Source organism: Vulpes vulpes, chromosome 1 (assembly GCF_048418805.1).
Source record: "Vulpes vulpes isolate BD-2025 chromosome 1, VulVul3, whole genome shotgun sequence".
NCBI lineage: Eukaryota > Metazoa > Chordata > Mammalia > Carnivora > Canidae > Vulpes > Vulpes vulpes.
The window spans coordinates 86,313,219-86,336,031 of NC_132780.1; the positions used below are offsets into that span (position 1 = coordinate 86,313,219).

At 40.2% G+C, this 22,813-nt stretch overlaps 1 protein-coding gene and 1 pseudogene across 1 annotated transcript; both read right to left on the reverse strand.

The window, feature by feature from the left end:
• Positions 1 to 1,811: 1,811 nt before the first annotated feature.
• On the reverse strand, positions 1,812 to 16,202 carry LTV1 (LTV1 ribosome biogenesis factor). Its single transcript, XM_025997942.2, has 11 exons — positions 15,683 to 16,202; positions 14,537 to 14,668; positions 12,524 to 12,697; positions 7,675 to 7,762; positions 6,234 to 6,372; positions 5,618 to 5,873; positions 4,086 to 4,213; positions 2,991 to 3,130; positions 2,652 to 2,704; positions 2,283 to 2,483; positions 1,812 to 2,153 (listed from the first exon to the last, which is right to left on the reverse strand). Exons 1-11 carry the CDS (start codon positions 15,683 to 15,685, stop codon positions 2,043 to 2,045), a joined length of 1,425 nt encoding a protein of 474 aa, XP_025853727.1. The 5' UTR covers positions 15,686 to 16,202; the 3' UTR covers positions 1,812 to 2,042.
• Positions 16,203 to 17,767: 1,565 nt separating this feature from the next.
• Positions 17,768 to 19,107, reverse strand: LOC112919397 (SWI/SNF-related matrix-associated actin-dependent regulator of chromatin subfamily D member 2 pseudogene; annotated as a pseudogene).
• Between the last annotated feature and the right edge of the window lie 3,706 nt (positions 19,108 to 22,813).

Below are 22,813 nucleotides of genomic sequence, written 5' to 3' on the forward strand. Positions count from 1 at the left end.
AGATGCTGAGATGCCATGGAGACCATAAAGCAGGGAAGAAGCCTAAAAAATCCAAGGGAAGGATGTTGCTATCTTTAAATACATGGTCGGATCAAAGTTTATAGTGGAGATAACTGAACACCAACCTTGAGGAAGCTTTATTTGCAGTAAGAGCACTTCAGGGGGAATAGTAAGTACCTGGATCACTTACTTATCAGAAAGTTGGTGTTGCTAGTTAGATTTTGCTGCACACACCCTGCCTCCTAGGAAGATGCAGTCCTTGACGGCAAAAACCTTCTCTAGACTTCCAACATTCACCAGGACCTTATGTTAAGTTTGTAATCACTGTTAAAGACAACTCAAATTGTAAAGATTCCAAAATTTTCCAAAATAATTCTGAGTATGTAAGGTTTGTTCTCTAGAATAAAATTAAGATCTTTAAATCTGGAGGATAATCAGTATACATCACAATATTGCTTCAGCAAGATTCATGGCTTATAGTCACCTTTCCTTAACTGCAAAATATATAATGGCTGACTTAAACCCTTTGGATAGGTGAAGTGATATTAAGCTCCTAAGAAGGAATCTGAATAGCATGGAGTTAAAATAATATTCCAAGTCTTTAAGATTCTTGCTGATTTTAAGAACCTTCAATGGAGACAGCTACCAAAATAAACGGTCAATCTTGTTAGGATTTAATACATTCACAATACTAACATAAACCATCATCTGACCCTTTGCTTGCAGAATGGCATTTAAATATATACTCCCCAGTTAGATTCCACTTCTATAATGACAAGCTCTTCAGCTGAGTTTTTTGTATCAATGTTGGTTGAATACCTAATGCTACTGTATTTTACAGCTCTTAAAAATCCTAGAATACTTAGATTTACAATTTAAAACAGAACAAAAAATAAAAAATAAAAATAAAAATAAAAATAAAACAAACAGAACAAGATAACACCCACCAACTTTGGAAGAGCCAGAATCAAACGAATTATAGAAAACACTTTCTAATAAATTTAGTTATCAAACGCAGCTCACCAGCTAAAAATGGTTCTGCCTCAGCCATCCTGTTCCCAATTCAGATTAACAGTGTCCACAGATTTTTTTTTCCCCCAGAACAGTCCAGATAGCAACACATTAGTCATGGATACATGAACAAGGGTCACTAACAACTTGTCTATTGCAAGGGAGTCACAGTTTACCAAATAATTAACAATTGTGATGGTGTCATTGCTTGGGCTCTGAGAAAGCTTACAGGAAAAAAGAAAACAACATCAGACAAACCTCACCAAAAAACTAAGGAAAATTTTCAACTAGATCTTTTAATCAAATATGAATGGTTCCAAGCCATTAAATAATGTTGAAAAGACAAACTTTCTAGTTTAAACTCAACTAAATATTCCTGATTTTAAGCCAGTACTCACTGAAGCCAAGGACGTTTTCTTGATTTGTTTCTGCTTCCTGTCTTCACTGCTCCTAAATTCCAAAAGTAAGTCATCCAGTAACTGAGTTCCAACAATCCTAGCACTCAAGTTTTACCATCCTTTTGAAACAGTCCTTTGCATATATAGCGGGGGAAACTTAGTTCCTACAGCAGAACCTTTTCAGGAAAACTCTTAACCACTCAGCATTTCAAACCGGAGTTTAACAGGGTGACTTTTCTACATACAGCAAATCACACCACTTAACTCCTGAAAAGAGTGGGAAGGTTTCAGAAATATTTGAGAACATCTGCGAAAGACAGCTGGGACAAACATACAAATAAATGAAGAATACACCAATTCCATTTATGTTATGAAGATGTTTTCCTTCAACTCATCCAGTCATTTCACATTTGTGAAATCATTTTATTTCAGAGCAAATTCTAAGCTTATAATATTAAGTCTTAAAATGTTACAATATTTACAAGAAAGATGGCAGAGAAAACTTGGTGGTATAAATACCTGCCGTTAAAAATGGCAAATTAAATAGTTTTGTCTCTCTGAAGATCCTTGTTCAATACTGAACATAACAAGGAGCCCCAATGGAGAAGGCTCCTTATCCTAAATGCTCTACTGTCATAGCTTTAGCCCCTCAACGTTCTTCTTCAAGTTCAGCTGCTCCTTTTCTTGTCTTCTTTTCTCCAGTTTGAAGGCTAATTTGTTAGCTTTCTTCTCCATTCTTCGTTCCTGTAGAAGAATACTGTTATGTTATTCAAATCTTTAAACTGATGAAGACTAATTTTACAGAAGACAATTTCCACAATCATCCCTCCACCACAAGCTCTTTATACGTCTCCCATTTGAGAAAAGCTTTACCTTGCGCTCCTCTTTTATAGCTTGCTTTCTTGCTTTTTTATCTTCTTTGCTTTCATTTTTAGATCGAGGTTGGGTTGACACCTTTGGCAGATCACTGCCATTAATCATCTGCATTCGTTCAACTTGCTTTGCTGTGAGTCCTTTTTTAGGTAAGACATTGAGAGGTATTCCTGTTTTAGAAGATATTTGGATTTGTTTGGGCTGAAATAAAAATAAAATCATACTAAGGTCACTTCCCATTCCTATTAAAAAACAGTTCACTGTTGCCTTTCCCTGTGCTGCTAGCCACAAAGGGGTAAAGCCACTGTGAGAAAAACATTCTATTTTCTGCACTATATACTTTAGATAGCTCGGGACCCTAGGACTTACCTTTGGTTGATACTTGATAAGCTGTGGATGGTTATATAAATTTGAGTATGTACCTTTAAAAACAAACAAACAAACAAACATGTACCAATAAGGACATTTTCAATTCAGCAAAACATTACTGAGTTCCTACTATATTACCAACTTTGATGTTTTCATATTTCAAAATAACAATGGAGTCTCTCTTCTAAGTATCTTTAAATTGTTTGCAACTTAGTAATGGGAATATTGCTTTTTCCAAATCATTTTCACAAAATAGTACTATTTCAATAAACTGATGAACTTAATACTTTGAAATTACTATCATACCTTTAGCAGTAAAATGAACACTAAAATACTTACTACAAATAGATTCACAATCCCACTTCTCTTTGGCTTCTTCAAGAACTATGGTAACAATCTCTTCCTCCTCAGACCCTTCGGGTTCATTCATTAGCAAGTCCTGATCCTCCAGAGGTTCAAGAGTATTCAGTTTTACACAACTTGTAGTTGTTTTTTGAAAATGAAGAGGCAGGAGGGGAAAAAATAACACCACCCATTATTATACTATGTTACTAAAACTGCACTTCAAGAGCTGTGGAAACAATAGCATTAAAAAAAAATCCTAAAAAACAAAAAATTAATTAATTAATAAATAAAAATTGAAAAAAAATCCTAGCTCTCCCCACCCACAACTCTCTCCTCCAGCAGGTTTTGAACATTCATTCCACTGACAGAAGAGATCTTTGCAGGGTTATAACACACTGAATGAGATGGCAACTTTCCTAAAACATGGGTTTTTTTAAAAGCCTCGAAAAGTATTACCCCATTTGTCTCTCCAAAATCACATAATCCACTCAAAATATGTAGTCCTTGTCCTACTATAGGATCTGCAAATGATAGTGATCATGGAGTATCAGACCTATCCAGCAAATGTAAACACCTCATTAGTTTCTTGCAGAAAAATTACCTCAATATGGGTGCTGAGCTGAATCACCAAATATCTGGCTGTAAAGTTATGCTAATATGGCTGGAGAGACAAACTCTTTATCTTTCTATGAGCCATAACTATCAACTTCTCAGAATACTTGGCATTTTAGGAAGATGAAAAAAGAAGAGTATATATAATTAGAGGTCAGATTAACTTTCAGCCAAAGAGGCTAAAAGCACCACCTCATTCTCCAAGTGGAATGTGACCTCGCACTCCAACTCTAACCCTCAGCTCTTCTATCATGACTCTTAGGTCAAAGCCATAAAGAAAATGGTTCTCAGTAGGTTTTCACTCAATGTTATAGTCAGCTTCAGAACCTTAATATCAAAATGTGAATCAAAGTTTATGGAAAACATACCATTTTCTTAATATAGTTTCTGACTGGGTGATTTTCTAGATTGAGATATTCAGTTACAAACTTTATTTAAAAATGCAAAACAAGTAAAAATAAGGAAAAGTCAATGTACTTCTCTGCCTTCTCTTTGTAGTAGTCATTCAAGACTTCCTCTAAGCGGCTGCTGTCTACTTGAATGGAACCTTCCAATTCAGCATTATCCAGAGCTCCAATTTCATCATCATCATATTGCTCATAAAACTGGAGTAGAGAGAGAAAAGATGCCATGAAAAATAATGTACTAAGACTGTAACATTTAAAATGTTATTTTTACATTACTCTTTTTTTAAGATGTTATTTTTTTAAGTGATCTCTATACCCAAAGTGGGGCTCAACTACCAACTCCAAGATCAAGTCACATGCTCCATCCACTGAGCCAGCCAAACACCCTGATTTTAAATTAATTTTATTTCTACTCAATATCTAAGCACTACCATGAGATCATAACTACCATTACAATATTGCCAGCTATTAGCACCATGACAACACAATGTGGAAGACATTCGATTCAGTACTTTAAGACTTACACTTAGATTGAAAATAGGATGCCATTTTTTCTTTAAAGATCTTAGAGAGAGAAAAAGAGTACAGGCGAGGTGAGGGGGCAAGGGAGAGAATCTCAAGCAGACTTCTTGCTGGGGGCAGAGCCCGATGCAGGGCTCAATCCAATCCTGGGATGATGACCTGAGCCAAAATCAAAACTTGGACACTTAAGCAACTGAGCCACCCAGCTGCCCTGTAAATAGGCTGCCATTTAATATCAAAGTGAAGGCAATTCTGTTCAGCTTGGAGAGCACATGCTAGGTAGAAATCTTTACTTCGGAATATTTTATGAGTGTTTTCAAATTTGTTGATTATGCAAAGTAAAAGACCATGTAACTAAACAATCTCTTTTAACCATACAAATTTCAGGGGTGCCTGCCTGGTTCAGTAGGTAGAACACACAACTCTTGATCTCAGCGTCGTTGAGTTCAAGCCCCACACTGGGCATGGAGCTTACTTAAATAAAAAATAAAAATAAATGTACAAATTTCATTCTTGTTTAAATGATGTTTACTGTATTACTCAAACACCGTTAAGACTAAATAGCAGGTGATGTTGACTCCTGAAGAGTAAAGTTGTTTGTAATAGTTTGCCTACTAGTACTTAGTGAAAAGGTAGAAGTTAGAATCTATTAGATTTACCTTGAATGACACCATTCACTCGTTCATCATTTACTGAATAGCATGAATTCCTACCATATGCCAGACACCATATTAGACCTTGGGATATGTCAGAGAACAGACACACACACAAAACTGAAAGCAATGGAATTTTGTTTATGCTCAGGCCAATGCTTGAGGAAAACAGCATAATCTTAGGGACTGGAGTCAGAGGTTCAGAATCAAAATGTCAAACCTCTCTAAGGAAGTCCACAGATTCCATCAGCTATCTCTGACCTATATGCATTCTTTCTAGAATTAAAACTAGATGGGTTTTATAGTCTGTTTTAATAAGACATAAGCTATTTCTAATGCTTAAAGTTCTGGCTTTGAGTTCTAAAATCATATGAAATTTACCAGGAATTAGTATTAAGAGGGTCCCTTTTTTGGAGACCGACCTTACCTTCTCAAATCTCTCATCATGAAGAGTCAGCTGCTCATTTCTCCTCATGACTGAGGATGTTATAGAATATTCAGTAAAGCGACTTTTCGTTTCCTCTTCCCAGAACAAGTGATTTTCTACAGCCCCAGGAGATTTTCCAGGGACAGACATGGCCTCATCTGATGAGTCCACAGAGCCATAGTTATCGTCATCACTACCTCTTTCCTTCTCATCATCCATATCTTCCCACTCACTGTCATCTTCGGCCTCAGATTTCCTAAAGCCAGAGTCATAAATTAACTGTCAAAACAACTTGAGAAACAACAGAACCAAATGACTTTACACAAGTAAAATTTGAGGGTATTTCAGGGAGGATTTCTGTTTAGGCAGGAACAGCTGTGCTGCTTGACCTGTCTGGTATGGCTGGAAAAGTAATGAACCAGCAATCAGGCAACTTGGACTTTAGCCCCACCTATCGTTGGTTTATAAAGACCTCAAGTCTCACATCTTTTGCTCTAAAATACAAAAATCTAAAACTAAATTCTCTCAAAGGTCTGTTCAAGTTATAACATTCTATAGGTACCAACTGAAGCAGCAATGGTCAGGTCATCCCTGATTCAAAAGAAACAACACATACTGTATATCTGTTCCCTCTTCTTCTGTTGGCTTATTGGCCTGAAGAATAAAATCATCTTCAAGCAGATTGTCTGGATTATCAAAGTCAAAATCATCATCAAGAGCCGCGATAATGTCAGGATCAAAATCCAGCCGAGGTCCTGGAAGGAAAACAAAAATTGAGCAGTAATTCCCGAGAAAACGTGATTCTTTTATATAACATAATCTAAATGCCTATTATATGACACATTCTACTTATGTATGGAGGATTAAAAAAAATGATTAAAAACTTCAAGTTTGGTCTAGTGAGGAACAGATAGAGAGGAATAACTGTAAGAAAATAAAATAGGAGGAAAAATACCTCTGGTTTCAGTACCCAATTGTAAAAACTGTTGCACTGCAGATCTGTAACATTAAATTCTATTTACTAAAATTCAAGGTTTTTACCTTGAACATGGCCACTGCTTGATTCACCAGCCTCATTTCATATTAATTCTTACCATTCATTCTAGGCATGCTAAAATGTGGTTTCCTATTCACTTTCTCTCAATTCTGCACATACAGTTTCCTGTTTGATCTTTTTTTTTTTTTTTAATTTTTATTTATTTATGATAGTCACACACACAGAGAGAGAGAGAGGCAGAGACACAGGCAGAGGGAGAAGCAGGCTCCATGCACCGGGAGCCTGACGTGGGATTCGATCCCGGGTCTCCAGGATCGCGCCCTGGGCCAAAGGCAGGCGCCAAACCGCTGCGCCACCCAGGGATCCCCAGTTTCCTGTTTGGAATATTCTCACCTCCCTACCCCACCCTCCTCCATCCACCTGCCTAACTTCTACCTAAGAAATCAGCTTAGACATCATTTTCTCCAGGGCACCCTGTCCACTTATTAAGTAAAGCATTATTTAATCATTTGTACTTCTTTGTAATTTCTTATTTATTGTCCGCCCTTCCCAAATGATGATATATTCCGAGGTAAGAGATTATACTTTATTCTGGTTTAACCCAAGACCCTATCATCTAGTGGCAACCTAAAAATCTACTGAATGAATTCATGAATGAACACTGGTGGCAAACGTTGGTCAATAATTAAGGCAATTCAAGAGAAAATACCAAACAACACTTCTGTGTCTGTTCTAAAATACAATGTTGATATTGCAAAAACAAAAAACCCCAATTTTCCAGTGTATCTGAAAACAGATGGTAAAATGGACTTCTATAAAATACATATGCTCTTAGAAAAAATTCTGAAAGCAGATTAAATCTATATGTATGTTAAGACTAGGTATCATCATTTCCTCTGCAAGAGGTTAGGTCAAGTTTAAAAATTCTCCTAGTAGATTTTCAAAACCAACTTTCTTCTCCAAATAGGAACTCCAAAGACTAAAACTCTATCATTACTATGCTTTCCTTTTTGTAAAACACAGATCAAGTCAGTTGAAAAGTTCAAGAAATCAAGCACACCTGAAACAGGAGCTGCTTTATTCAATAATCCAACATCTTCCTCAAACTCTGATGCAAATACTGATGAGGGCAACTTAATTCCCGTGGCCTTGAAAGAGAAATTACACAATGGTTAGATTGAAAAATACTTCTGAATTACTATCCTGGGTTGAAGTTTGCCTTCCCGCCCCCCCATTCATGTCTGCCCAGAAGCTTAGAATGTGACCTTATTTAGGAACAGAATCCTTGCAGATGTAATTAGTTAAAATGAGGTGACAGTGGATTATGGTGGGCCCAAATTCATAGAGGTGTGTCCCTGTAAGAAAGCTACGTGATGACACAAAGACAGGGGGAGAATGACACGTGAAGCTGAGAGCAGACTGGAATGACAGATCTACAAGCCAAGGAACACAAGTATTGCTGGCAACCACCAAAAACAAGGAGATACGTGAGAACAATGTTCTTGCTCTGAGCCCCCACAATGGAAGCAACACTACTGAAAGCACACTTTCAGACTTCTGGCCTCCAGAGCTGTGAGAGAATAAATTTGTTGTTTTAAGCCACCCAGTGGTAAGGTGTGGTAATTTGTTATGGCAGTCCTAGGAAAACTAATACAACGACGTTCTGCCTTCTGGCTCACTTGTACTCCGGTTAAATATTTGAAACCTGTATGTTCTATCGTCCTCTCACAAGCAGCTTCTTAAGAATACTTCACAAAGCCTCCTCCAGTATATTATTCCATTTAATCCTCGTGAGATATCAGCAAACTGTAGTCAACAAAAGCTAAGAAAGGTCAAATGCCATACTGGCCTCCAACTAGTCTTTAAGTGAGGTTCTGGGATTCAAATCCAGGTTTGGTAATGCCACTCTCAAGTTTCAAAATTTAATCTTTCCTTTCTTAAACTGAGATAACATGCCAATCTCTGATAATGGCACAGCATGCCTCTGAACTGGCTATCTTAAATCTTGGGGTGGTCATAAATCACTTCTTTCCATCCCTATAGCTCTTTGAACTCTCTTGTATACTGTGATTTCACATCAGTCTTTTGGGCACCATCTTATGGTTAACCAAGACACATTACCACTGCTTAGGTAGTCCACACTTAACCCAACCTTCATATCACTTCCAAGTTAAAACTCCTTTAGTATTTCATAATGTGACTCTCCTGAACTTATAAGAGGTTTTGATTTTTCACTCCTGATTTTCAAGGTAAGATCAAAGCCTACTACTCTATATATCCAAATTCATTACTTAATAATATGACCTCTTTGTAAATCATATCCCATTCCTCACATCATGCAATAATTCAAAGTAATTTATGAAGCACACACATGCCAGATACTATGATCCATACTACCTATATCCCTTCTGACTGGAATGCTTCCTTCCTCTATCTTCAATACAACCCACCCTTCAGTGCCCAGTTCAGTTCCTCCCTCCTCCATGAAGCTCTTCTGGAACTTTCCTTGGGTGAAATCTCTTTATTCTTCACACCATACACAATATATCTCAACATGTGCTGGCACATATTATCTAACCGGTCCTTATGCTTTAGTTTGAGCTTTTTGACCAATTACCAATGTGAGGGTCACCACATGCTATCTGTCTCTTGTACCTCACCAACTACCTCTTCCCTAGTCTAGCAGCAGGCACAAAGCTGAGATGTATGTGCTTGTTGGCTCGTGGAGTATGCGGAATTGGAAGCCTCTGGGAAGAATGAGTCAAAAGCTACATAGAGGAGCGCACACCAACCAACTTAGCTTCCAAAATGTGTTCCTGGTGGCATAAGCATAGGAAAAAAACTACTTTTCTGCCATACTGTCCTTTTTAAAAAAAAAAAAAAAAAACCGAAACGAAACAAAAAACAAAACTTTATTGAGACAGAATGAACATACAATTCAGCCACGTAAAGTGCACAATTTAATGATTTTGGGTATATTATGCTACTTATTAAAAATTATAAAATACACACGTGATTTTGTTTTTTGAGACAATGAGAGAACAGTGTTCTCTCATGAGAGAACATGAGCAGGGAGGGAAGCAGCAGAGGAAGAGACAGAATCCCAAGCAGCTCCATGCTCAGTGCGTAGCTTAATGCGGGCTTTATCTCACAACCTTGAGATCATGCCCCGAGCCTGAGCTGACATCAAGTTAGACACTTAACTGACTGAGCCACCCAGGCACCCCACTGTTTTGCTTTGTTCTCTCATGAGAGAACATGTTCTCTCATGAGAGAACATGAGCAGGGAGGGAAGCAGCAGAGGAAGAGACAGAATCCCAAGCAGCTCCATGCTCAGTGCGTAGCTTAATGCGGGCTTTATCTCACAACCTTGAGATCATGCCCCGAGCCTGAGCCGACATCAAGTTAGACACTTAACTGACTGAGCCACCCAGGCACCCCACTGTTTTGCTTTGTTTTAAAGAAACTCTGTGATGGGACCCCTGGGTAGCTCAGTGGTTGAGCATCTGCCTTCCAGCTCAGGGCATGTTCCCGGGATCTGGGATCAAGTCCGGCATCGGGCTCCTTATGGAGCCTGCTTCTCCCTCTGCCTATGTCTCTGCATCTCTCTCTCTGTGTCTCTTGTGAATAAATGAACAAAATCTTTAAACCAAACTAACTCTGTGATTATTTAACCTCGGAATGTGGTTAAAAAAAAGGGAGGATCAGCTTGTGTTCAGTGAATTTACCTTTGGAGAGCTTTTAAATCTTGAAAAACAGTCAAAAAATCACACAATTAGGTTAGATAGTGACTTTTTAAAAAAAGAAATGTGTATATATACTTCTTCTGCAGTAGCTCTGAACTCTGTTGAGTTTGCCCAGCTGCTTTCTACCATGGCAATATCTGCTTTCTCTCAAGTGACAATTGGGCTGCTTAAGCAGAACTACTCTGTAGTGCTTTTGTTTCTAGGGTTTATTCAATTATTTCTAGTTTACTCAATTTCAGTGGTTTGTTACAAATTACTTTAAAGTCAAAAAAGCACATGGGATTTATCCATATTTTTGCATCATGCTACAGAAAAGCAGATGGCATTTTTGTTTTTAAACATAATAACATAATTCACTCACCCTTACAAACATCACTGAAGTGTCCATTTTAGAGCCTTATTCTATCAAAAAGCCAATTAGATAGATTACTTTTGTCCAAAATAAATTAAGGATTAAGAGCTAATTTTTCAAAAACTAATCTCTTATTTTATTTTATTTTTTTTAAAGATTTTATTTATTTATTCATGAGAGAGAGAGAGAGAGGCAGAGACACAGGCAGAAGGAGAAGCAGGCTCCATACAGGGAGCCCGACGCGGGACTCGACCCCAGGTCTCCAGGATCAGGCCCTGGGCTAAAGGCAGCGCTAAACCGCTGAGCCATCCAGGCTGCCCAAAAACTAATCTCTTAAAAGCCAATACAATTCAGCCAGAAGAATCTGAGAACCTTATTAAGACTCTTCTCCCTAAGATAAAGCTGAATAACTACTGGACCCTCTTCCCTCTCTCCCTGAGAAATGGAAGGAGGTGAGGCAGTAAGATACATACCTTACTCCTGATAGTATTGGCTTGGGAAAGAAGAGTAGAAGAGCACCTGGGTGGCTCAGTGGTTGAGCATCTGCTTCTGGCTCAGGTCATGATCCTCAGGTTCTGGGATGGAGTCCTGCGATAAGTTCCCCACAGGGAGCCTGCCTATGTCTCATGTCTCTCTCATGAATAAATTAAAAAATGTTAAAAAAAAAAAAAAAGTAAAAGTAGAGTACAGAAGCTGGTTGTTATGACAGAGATGTAGGAGTGGGGTATGCAGCCTTACAAGAGAGCTACAATCTAGGAAATGAATGAACAGCTCCACTCACTACCTTCCTTTGGGATAATAACCTTAAAGCTAACCTTTTGACTCTCCTTAAGCAACAAACTACAGACTGGAGGAGCTATGATTATACTTCCCCAAGGAAAAGAATGCCTAGATCATGAGAGGAGTAGAGAATGAGAAGGAGAAACTGGCATCCTTTTTTAGCTCTTCTTATTTGTTAATAAACTCAATAAATATCATTTTTTAAAGTGCCAGGTGATATCAAGTTCACAGGAAAACTTATTGTATACTAATACTAAATAAAATGAAAAAGGCATAAGACATGGGCATCTTTAATATAAATGGGGAAAATTAAATTAGTAGTGCTAATTTCATGTAAGTATGCGCTCTCATTTACACTTAAAAAAAAATTAAAGTGGACTGCATTTGTTGAGAAGAGTAACAGGAACTTCATTGCAATCTACTGCTTCTATTCTCTTATGTTAGCCTGCAGCTTTTTACAACTGTTAAAGATCTGAACATTCTGCAAAGATTAAGTTCTACCTTAGAAGACAATTTATGACATTGAATAGTTGCTAACATATATGATGTGAGCCACTTTTCTTCTATTGAAAGATGCTATCCAGCACGACCACAACTGTTAATCAAAGTTCTAACCCCATCAAAGGTGGTTATTTTTTTTAAAGACTTATTTGAGAGCATGCACGAGCACATGCACATGAGCAGGAGGAGGAGAGGGAGAGAGAGTTATACTAAGCAGGTTCTAGAGCCTGACTTGAGGCTTGATCTCACAACCCTGGGAACACGACTTGAGCTGAAACCAAGAGTCAGACGCTTAACCAACTCAACTACCTAGACACCCCAAAAGCACCTATTTTTGACAGATGCCACCAGAAAACAGGCAGCCTACCTTCTCCTGAGGGACATACCTGCACACACATATATAATTTTAAGTAGGGCATGGCTTATTTTTGTGTTCTTAAGTCTGATACCATTTCTTGCCTCAGTTATCTTGATTTATAAGTGATTTCTTCACTTGCTCCCAAATACATTGATAAAAAAAAAAATCTTACTGAAATTATTAAAGTTTCCTCTTTTTCGTCTCTTCTGTTGGGTGCATTGATGGTACTTGTGGGAATAAGCTCTGAGGGCCCAGATGGTTCCTTAAGGTGCTGCAGATAGTCATAGTCATCATCAAAGAACACGCCATACTTCCTCTGTTCTGCTCGCCTTTCTTCATCATTTACCTAGGATGATATACAAAATGGAATTAGTACCTCTTCCAAGCATAAGCCACAGGAACCTTCTAGTGAACACAGCTTTCAGAATAGGACACAGATGGCATGTGAACATTTGGCTGACAAGAATGAGACAAAGAATTCTTGACAAACTCAAACAAAACAAAACACCCCAAAACCCCACAGCTTCTAACCCCGAGTGCTATATAAAATTTAAATGGAATGAAAACAATTCCTGATTCTATTAGACAGTTCCGTGCAACAATTCAAGCAAAGATAGGAAAAAAAGAGAAGTGTTGGTGAGGAAGTGGAAAAAAAGGAACCCATGTGCACTACTGCTAGGAATATAAACTGGTGAAGTCACTGTGGATAACAGAATGGAAGTTCCTCAAAAAACTAAAAATAAGAATAACATACAATCCAATAACTATTCACCCAAAGAAAATGAAAACACTGATTTAAAAAATATATAGATTCCTATGTTTACTGCAGCATTACTTACAACAGCCAAGATATGAAAGCAACCCAGGTATCCAATGACAGATGAATGAATAAAGAAGATGCAGTACACACATGATGGAATATTACTCAGCCATCAAAAAGAGTGAGATCTTGCCATTTGCAACATAGATGGACCTAGAGGATGCTATGCTCATTAAAGTAAGTCGGAGAAAAACAAATACCATATAATTTCATTCATATGTGGAATCTAAAAAAGGAAAAAACAAGCAGAAACATCTGCAAATACAGAAAACAAAACTGATGGCTGCCAGAGGGGAGATGGTGGGGATAGGCAAAATGAGTGGAAGGGAGTAGGAGATACAGGCTTCCAGTTATGTAAAGAATAAGTCATGAAAATAAGAGGTATAGCATAGGGAATATGGCCAATGGTATTATAATAGCATTGCAGAGTGACAGTAACTACACTTGCAGTGAGCACAATGTAACACACAGACTTGTCAAATCACTACACTGTTCACCTGAAATTAATGTAACACTGTATGTCTAGCTCTTCTTCAATTAAAAAAAATTCAAGCCAAGAAATACACATTGTTTCATCATGTACTTAGGAGGGTTGGTTAACAGACTAAAGGGCCTTGAAAATCAAGTACGATTTCTTGTATTTATATGCCAAGAAACTTCTCAACATACAACACAAACAGGCTTTCCTAAAAAGGTAAAAATGGTTAAAGTTCCCCAAGACTTCCTTTAAAATTTGCCCATACTTACACTCTGACAATTATCAAATCAACATTTTCAAGGCTTCCTGGCATTTTCTTTCTTTTTTTTAAAGATGTTATTTATTTATTCATGAGAGACACAGGCAGAGGGAGAAGCAGGCTCCATGCAGGGAGCCTGATGTGGGACTCGATCCTGGGACCACGGGATCACGCCCTGAGCCAAAGGCAGAGGCTCAACCGCTGAGCCACCCAGGCGTCCCGCTTTCTGGCATTTTCTAAAGCTAATTCATGAGTTCTAATGTTTTACACTTCGTGAGATGCGTGCTGAGGAGGCAAAACAGGAGTTTGTGGTTTTGAAATGATAGGATCTTAGGGAAAGAAAGCAGAGATATGTCCTAAATAGTATCATGCAGCACTGTAGCTGGTTTAGTAAATATTTACTGTTACTGTACAAGATTTGCTCATTAAAATACCTCAAAAAAAGGTGTTCTTCCCTCTCAATCCAATATACAAGACAAAAAAATCAGCACATTTACTGAAAATTAAGTCATCAATTTTGTTTCCCAGAAAAATCACAGTTGTTGGATAAACAGCAGCTGTCCAACAATTTATTTAGAAGCTATGCACAGTCCACCTGCAAACTTATCGGCTGAAGAACAGAACCTACTTTCTGTGTGGGTAATAGAACTCTCTGGGGTGCAGTCTCATCTGCTGCTAAAGGATCTCGTTGACTCCGGTGGACCAGGTGGAAAGATACAGCCTTCTTCTTTTCTATAAAAGGCTTTTTCTTCCTGTGAGGCTTCAAAGGAACAGAATGAGAACAAGCCATGAGAACAAAAATAAACAAACAAAAGGCAGCAACAAAACCATACTCCATATACGAACCTTCAGCAAGTTATGTGAAGGATCAACAGATTTTTAAAACTTCTATCTCTGTAGTAGGCAATATCGACAGTGTTCAACAAAACCTGTACTTACCTTCCTTCGATGTACATTTGAAGGCACTTTTACTCTGTGCCAAACTTGGTTATGGGCGCTGAGAATACAGCAATGAGAAGGTCAGAGTCCCTATTCTTACCAAGCAAATCATCCAAAACAAAAGGCTTTAAGAAAATAAAACAGTGATATGCAAATGACTGAAAATTACTTTAGACTGCAGGGTCAGAGGAGGTCCCTGACAGGTTGAGCCAGAATGACAAACCGCCTGCCACAGGAAAATCTGGGAAAAGACCGTTTCAAGCAAGTTACACACCTGTTGCACCTATTAAACGAAACCTGGACTACACAGCTCAAGTTAAGTAAGATCCATCATCTCTTTCTACCTTGACTTTCCAACCTGAGAAAGCATCATCCCAGGTTAAGTAAGCCGTTTTGTTTTGGCCCAACCTTAGGCTCTCCCTCAAGTTCCCTTTGCCCAGAGCAAACACAAGACGAGCAGACAACTGCCACTGCAACATCTTTAGAACCCAGCCAACTCTCCCTCCTCCCGACTGCAAGAAGCCCAGGAGGGAGTGTCTGTGTCCAGCGCTGACACGGTTTCTAGGCCCCTCGGGATAAAGGGAAAGCCACTCTCTTCTTCCCACTCCCCAGCGACGCTCGGCTGTGGGAGACGTGGGAGACGCCTTCTGAACTGCAGAGTAAGCCCAGAGGGGAGAGGGCGATCAGCCCCGGGCCCTGGGCCGCAAGCCGCCTCCCGCACCTTCGGGCCGGCCCTCCCAGTTCCCGCCCTCAGTCGCCACTGGCACTAGAGCAACCAGTCGTGGCGCCGCCCAAACCAGAGCGCCCCGTCCCCGAGACAACGAGGCCTGCTCACCATGTCGCAGCCGCGCGGCGCTCACCCGGAGGAGAAGGATGACAGCACTCTCCGAGCCCCGGGGAAGTGACTCCGCAGCACACGGAAGCCGGCGAGGCCCCGCTCCCAGCCGCGCCCCTAGGCCGCCCCACACGTGCAACCCCGGAATCCGGACAGGAAGTAAGGCGCGGACCGTGGAAAGGGGCCAATCGCCGAAGAGCTGGAGGGGCCGCGGCCGGAAGTTACCCCGAGCTCGCTCGGTCCAACGATCGCGAGAAGCTGTTGGGAGGCGGGGCTGTTGTCCCCGGGAGGGCGGGGCTTTTCCGGCCAAAATCGAGTGAACTGGGAAAGCGAGTCGTGGGCGCGTTTGTGGCGGTGAGGCGCGGAAGAGGGGCTGGTGTTCCTGGGGGAACTTGCTTTTGTAGCGCCCTCTACTGAGAACAGAGGTGACATCTAGTTATCCCCGTGGACAGTTGTAGCCCCTGCCTATTCCCGTGCGCGACGCACACACGCCCACACACCTTAGGAAGGTGCCCACCCTCCCGGGTCCCGGGGGCTTCCGGTTCCGGGTCTGAGGGGCTGGCGCGGAGTTGGTTGCCTTAGCAACGGAAGGTCGGGCCCCCGCTCTTCTGGGCTGCCTCCTGCCTAATCAGGTCTTGGTTCCAAGGTCCCGTGAACAAAACCCTTGACAATCTGTTGACAGTAGAAGCATTTGAGCTAATAAAATAGGTTTGGAATCTCTTTGGTGTTTACATACCTTATAAGGAGGATATAAATGTTTGTTTTCTTCCAAGTCGTCCGTCAAATGTTTTAACGTGTAAACAAGATAGGCTGCAATCACACCTGCTGAGGAGGATTTCAGGCAGGTGCTGGCACATTCTCACAGCTTTTCCTGGGCAAAGGCGGTGGGAACGCACTCATGGTCTTATCCGCAGATCTTTCCTCAAATTGGTGTTTCCCCTTCCCAATCTCTGGCGTCTTTACGACGTCTTGAGTTATCCTGGATTGTCTTTATGTCCTCCTATTACCTCTATAAATATTTGTGGAATATCACTCTTTTATTACAATAAAACTTAAACGACCAATTTAGATGAGGGCCACAGAAATGGTCTTGGGATAATGCTTTGTAACACAGGATACTTAACACTCCTACGTGCAGGACGTTCAATATAAGCTCCATGAGGGCAGGTTTCGTTTTGTTTTGATCTGCTTTATTTACTACTGTGTCTCTCTTTCTTCAGGTCCTAGAACAGTGCCTGGCACATATACGCAATAAATATTTGTTTCAATGAATTAATGTGCTGGCTCTTTACTTGAATTATTTCATGTCTTCCTTACCAAACACTGTGAGAGGCACTATTATTATTTTCATTATCTTACAAATATTAAAACCGAGGTACAGGAAAGTTAAGTAACATTCTCAAGTTCACACAGATGTTCAACGGCAGAGAATGGATTTATTTATTTATTTTTATTTCTTCTTATTATTTTTTTTTACCACCAATAAACAAGGATTTATTTGGAAATTTCCAACCTGCCAGAAGTGGCACTTGCCAAGCCCTGGGGTCCACCCTCCTACCAAGCTCCAAAGGGCAACAACGGTCCTCCCCACCTCCCCCCTCACACCCCCTGCCCTCCACCATGTGGAGCACACACCCATGTACCTCAGGCCATGCCAGAGAACTGGAGTCTCCTCCGAGGAGGAGGCTCCACCACCTTGGGCTCAAGAGCTAGGGTGACAGCCCTCTGGCATCCGAGGAGATGATGGTGGCCAGAGCCGCTTGCATAGATTGAGGAAAGAAAATACGGAAGGAGGCACCAAACAGGACTCTCTGAAAACCCCAACTTACCCCTGTACAAAAAAGTGGCTCCCGCGTAGAAAAACCTGCTTCCACATAGTGCAAATACCCAAAGGAAAGGAAAAAACCAGCAGCAAGGCTGGGCTGGTAGGAATGGCAAAGAACTTTGGTTTAGAAAGGCTAGGAAGAGTGTGAGCTGTGCTCCTCTTCCTCACCCAGCTCCCCAGAGCCAGCTCTCACACTGGCCCCAAGGGGGTCTGTAAACAAGCAAAGCCAGCAGGCTTGGTTCTGAAATGTCTCCATGCCAATGTCAAAGTACAGCCTCCAGCGGACCTACTTGGTCCTGCCTGCCTGCAGGGAGCAGAGGAGGCATCTCTTGTGAACCCATTTAAAGCCAAAGTATGAAGTAAGTATAAGGCTTTGGGGACCAAGCAACAAAGAATCCTATCACTACAATTATGAAACTATAGCTGGGGAGCACAGGGTAACAGGACACAGCCCTCACCCCATCCTTAGCCTATGTGTCTGTGGCCCCAGAGAGTGGTCCCCTTCCAGGCAGAGGAGGGGTTCCCTGAGCAGTTAGGTCAAGCGGTTAGGTCCCAGCACCTGTTCCAGTTCTTGCCTTTGCTGCTGCACCTTGGCAAAGATGTGCCTCCCCACTGCTTCCTGGGCCCAGGGCTGGTGGTAGAAAGCAGCTCGTCTCTCCTCCTCAGGATTCCCAATCACATCAGTGATGATCTTGAGGTCTCGGTGCTGAGAACGGAGCCATTCCTGGATGAAGTCCTGAGGGTCCGTGCTAAAGCTGAGCATGAAATCCCTCTGGGTCTTCAGCTGGTTGATGGGCTCAATGGTCTCATGGATCTTGACATCGAGGGAGGCAATCTCCTGCTGATTGGTGGTAGAGGCCAGAAAATTGCTCATCTGGGCCTTGAGTGGGTCGTCTACCTCCACATCAATGTCGTAACATGCTGTCTTCTTCTGGTCGTTAGGGTCTACGCTAATGACATGGTTGACGACAATGGGGTCTGGATGCTGCAGCAACCCAGCCAGCCTCATGGGAATCTCAGAGAAACGAAGTCGGCCACAACTGAAGATCTGGCAGAAGTAACGGTTGCAATTGATGTACTCGTGCTCCTGCCTGTCCTGCAGTTGGTTGTGTTTGATATAAAGCCAAAGAGCCTGCATGATGGCCGCCCTTGTCTGTGTGTGCACCCCCAGCAGCCTTGCCAGTCGGGGGTCCAACTTGTACTGGGGAGGCTGATGATCTAGCATGAGCAGGAGGGTGCACTTGACGTTGAGGTCTCCAGGCCGTTTGACCTGGAAGCCATCAGTCTCCTGGGTGGTGGGCATCCGGTGCCACTCCACCAGGTGGTTGTCAGGCCCGCATAACTCTTTGTCCAGCTCAATGACGAGGCTCTTAAAGAATGAAGAAAACTTCCTCTTCTGTTTGCTAGGATCACCCAGCAGTTTTCCCTCCACTCAGAAAGCCACCAGTTCTCAGGAAGCCACCTTGTCCCCTGCAGGGGTTCCCCCAGGGGGCCCCGCGGTGCCCACAGTATCACCTTCTGCCTTGCTGGGACTGAACGTATTGGAAATATAGATGCGCAGCTTTCGTTTTTGCGTCAGAGGCTTTTTGATGGCCAGAGAATGGATTTAAACCTGAGTCTGACTAGAGCCTGACCACTTAACCATAATGCTTGGTGTTTTATTTATTTATTTTTTTAAGTTTGAGCAATATTCTTTTACTGTATATATTTACTGATCTAATACTAACATTAACACACTGTATTCACTGTATTTGTTACGTCATTTAATTCCTTTGATAAACGTGTACTTAGATGACAATTAGCCTATCTTATAGAGGCTGAAGTTCAGAGCATTGAAGTGACTTGCCTAAGGTCACACAATAAAAGGAAAGTTTAGATGTGTAGCCCATCAGTCTGGTTAGGAAGGCCGTATCCTTAACCATGTGCTGCACTGCCTCCGTATGGCAGGTAACCAGCCAGCAAATTCTATCCATCCCACCTTTTTAAATATCCAAAGGTATCGCCTCATTAACGCTTTTATCAAATTTATCATTTTTAGTACTCCTATCCAATCATATCATTTCTCTGTATAAAACCTTGAGATGTCTACCTTCTGGCCTCAGTATAAAGTCCAAACTCATTTGCATGGCAGCCAACAGTTTCTATCATTTGGCCTGTATCCACCAACTTAGCATCATGTCTCCTTATCCCCCACCATTCTGATAGGGCACCATTCTGACTCAGCCCTATCAAACTGCAGTTCCCCAATATACCTAAAAGAGATCGACTTTGCCATGCTCATCTAAAAATCTCTTGCTCTTGCCTCCCTGTTCTTCAAGTGTTAGCCTAGCCATTTCTGCCTCTAGAAAACTTACGCTCCTCAAAACTAGGGCCCAACCCAGATGCTCTCGCTGTATGCTGTAATTAGCCTACGCAGTTATACCAATTGTAAAGCCATACTATTTTCATCTGTCTTTAGACTCAAACTGAAATAACCAACTTGAGGTCAAGAATTTTTGTCTTGCCTAATTTACTTCCCTAGGGCATAGCATAGCAAGGGCTTATTAATAATTGTACTGTTCAAAGCACTTTACATATATTTACTCTTTAAATTCCTAAAGGAGGATTTAAGAGATTTACTACCATTATCCTTTTGTTATATATAGATTAGAGACTGAGAAACAGTTAAGTGGAGTTTTGCCCGAGAACACAAAGCCATTAAGTGATGCAGCCAAAATGTGAACTCAGGTATAGTTTGAGAGTCACACCCTTAACCATTACAAGATAACCCATCTCAAAAAGCCAACACATATGGTGAGCTAACATGTGTTTGAGCCTGTTCTGAATGTTTTATATATATTAACTCATTTAATATGTGTTGAATACAGTCTCTAGAACAATGCATTCATTAAAATGGTGTATATATACAAAACCCTGGCTCGTCTTAACATAGAAAAACATTTCCTATAATTAAAATCACCCATAACTGGAATATTATAGTAATGATAATTAATTGAAACCATACTTCTAGAATATTATTAGTATGTTCTAATAAATGGCATCCATTTCAAAATGATTAAACAGAATTTTAATAAATTCGTTTTAATTAAGTTGATTCTAATTCCCGATTTAGTCTAGGCTTTGAACATTTTTGTATTTTCCGTGTGAAATGAATTTGCCTTTTGAAACCATGTTTACCATCTTAGCACGATTTATATCATATTCAGCAGTGGTTCTCCATCAGTATTGCTCAAGGACCCCCAGACCAGGAAACCAATGTACACAAAAGTGGAGTAAACTTGCTTAAATATAGCCAAGCTAACTAGACACTAAAGCAGTAACTCTAGAAATTATAAATTATATGCTTGACAATATTAATAGAGCTTATGGAGCTAGTTAATTTATAAAAAGGGAAAGAGCATCAAGATGGATGTAGCAGGATGTTCAATAGAGAATAATAAAGCAATTAAAATTCCACTAGTAAGGGATTAGTTGAAAAAAAATTTATACCGTGGTCTATTGTGAAGTTGTTCTAAGGAAGAGGCATTTTGACACACACACACAGTCCCTTAGCCAGAAAAAAAAAGCAGACCATAGAACACCGTGAAAATGGCATTATTTTGTTAGTAATTATAAATAGAAAAATATTTTACAAAGAAATATCCTGGTGCAAGCACTGGAAAATACCAGTCAACTATGCACCAAACTGCCCATAGCAATTTTCCATGAGGAGTAGAGACAATAGGAGCTTTAGATGTCCATTATGTACAATTGTAAACAATGGAAAAATCTACAGCTATTTACATTGTTTATATATTTTATTGTTTATATGTTTTTAGTGAGGATTTAAAAAATTTTACATTTGGTATCTAAAAAAAGTAAAGATACTTAAAAACCAAAATGTGTGCACCTGGCTGGCTTAGTCTATAGAGCATGAGTCTCTTGATCTCTGGATTGTGAGTTCGAACCAGCCATGTGGAGTGTAGAGATTAAAATAAAATCTTAAAAGACACCAAAAATAAAAACAAAGATGGGACAGATTAGATACTAATATCAGTTCAATACATATTGTTAAAGGATAATTTTTAAATGATAAATCTATGACTCCCATATATATGCACAAACTGAGGACATATAAAGATTTTATTGAAAACATCATTAACGAGGGTTACATAGCATGTTACAATTAGCTCAGAGGACCATCTAAAGAAGAGAAACATTTACAGAGAAGGAATATTGAGAAGAATGTGCAAATGGAGACAAAACTGGCTCCTTTCCCAGTGACCCAGGGAAGACAGTTGAACCTTTACTAGACAGAAATGTATGTGTCTGGAGACAAGAATTATTCGACATTACTGTCAGCTTTCTACACCTTACAAAGTTGTAAAATAGCTCAAAGGCAAGGAAAGGTGCATGGTCCTCATAAATCCAGAATTAGAAGGGTGTACTTGTCTGAAAATGAATCATTTTCCAATGAAACACAAATTTCCCCCTCTAATATTAAACAACAGCAGTAGTATGCTTGGTACACTAACCAAAATCAGACGGTGGTTTGTTCCACTTTCATGGTGTAACCTGAGGCAAATGGACTTCCACTTACCAGAATGTAAACTGGGAATGATAATATTATGAATGCTGACCTTTTAGGAATTACTGTTGGATTCAATGAGACAATATGTTTTAAATGCTGGGACCTGTGCCTGGCCTGTGTTTGTGCTCAGGGAAGGTTAGCTGTTGTCCACTTCCCAGGTAAGTGTAAGTATTGACCTAATTTCTTTGTTGCCTCAGGTTGGCCATCTCCTGAAACTAGGGCTCCCAGCACCTGGGGTTTGTCAGAGAATATGTGCTTTGGTTCAGATCAGCTTCACATCATGGAATCTGTTAGCTTGCATTTTGACCCAATTTGTCAGCTTCTTCAATCTTAATCCTTCTGCTTTCCCTCAAATCCTGGTACCCTTTAGGTCCTTTATATTACATACTTAGATTATTTTACTAGCTTCTGGTCCCTGGTAATTGTACATTCTTTAAAGTTCCTTTTAGCAGCACAAACTCTTCATATTGCCGGGCCTTTTGTTTACTAACTCCTGTTCTTTGAGTCAAAAGTACATACATTTCATTGGTGAACACGCTTTGGAAATGTTAATCCAAATTATTTTTTTACTGTGCCTTTCTAGTTAAAACATGAATTTTGAGTTTTCTTTGGTATGTTTCAGTCATGCTCATTCTAGCTTTGGGCTATTAAAAGCTCACAAGTCATTATTAGTCTCCTTTCTTTTGAGTGACAATGACACTATTGAAACCGTTGACAACTTTGGTAATTAGATCGT

Bases quoted from the DNA above. Each gene is read 5' to 3' on its own strand.
- LTV1 (XM_025997942.2), bottom strand. The intron at 4,214-5,617 runs GTAAGGTCGGTC...TCTCTACTCCAG, and splicing joins ATGATGAGAGATTTGAGAAG to TTTTATGAGCAATATGATGA. The intron at 3,131-4,085 runs GTACATTGACTT...AACAACTACAAG, and splicing joins TACAAAGAGAAGGCAGAGAA to TTGTGTAAAACTGAATACTC.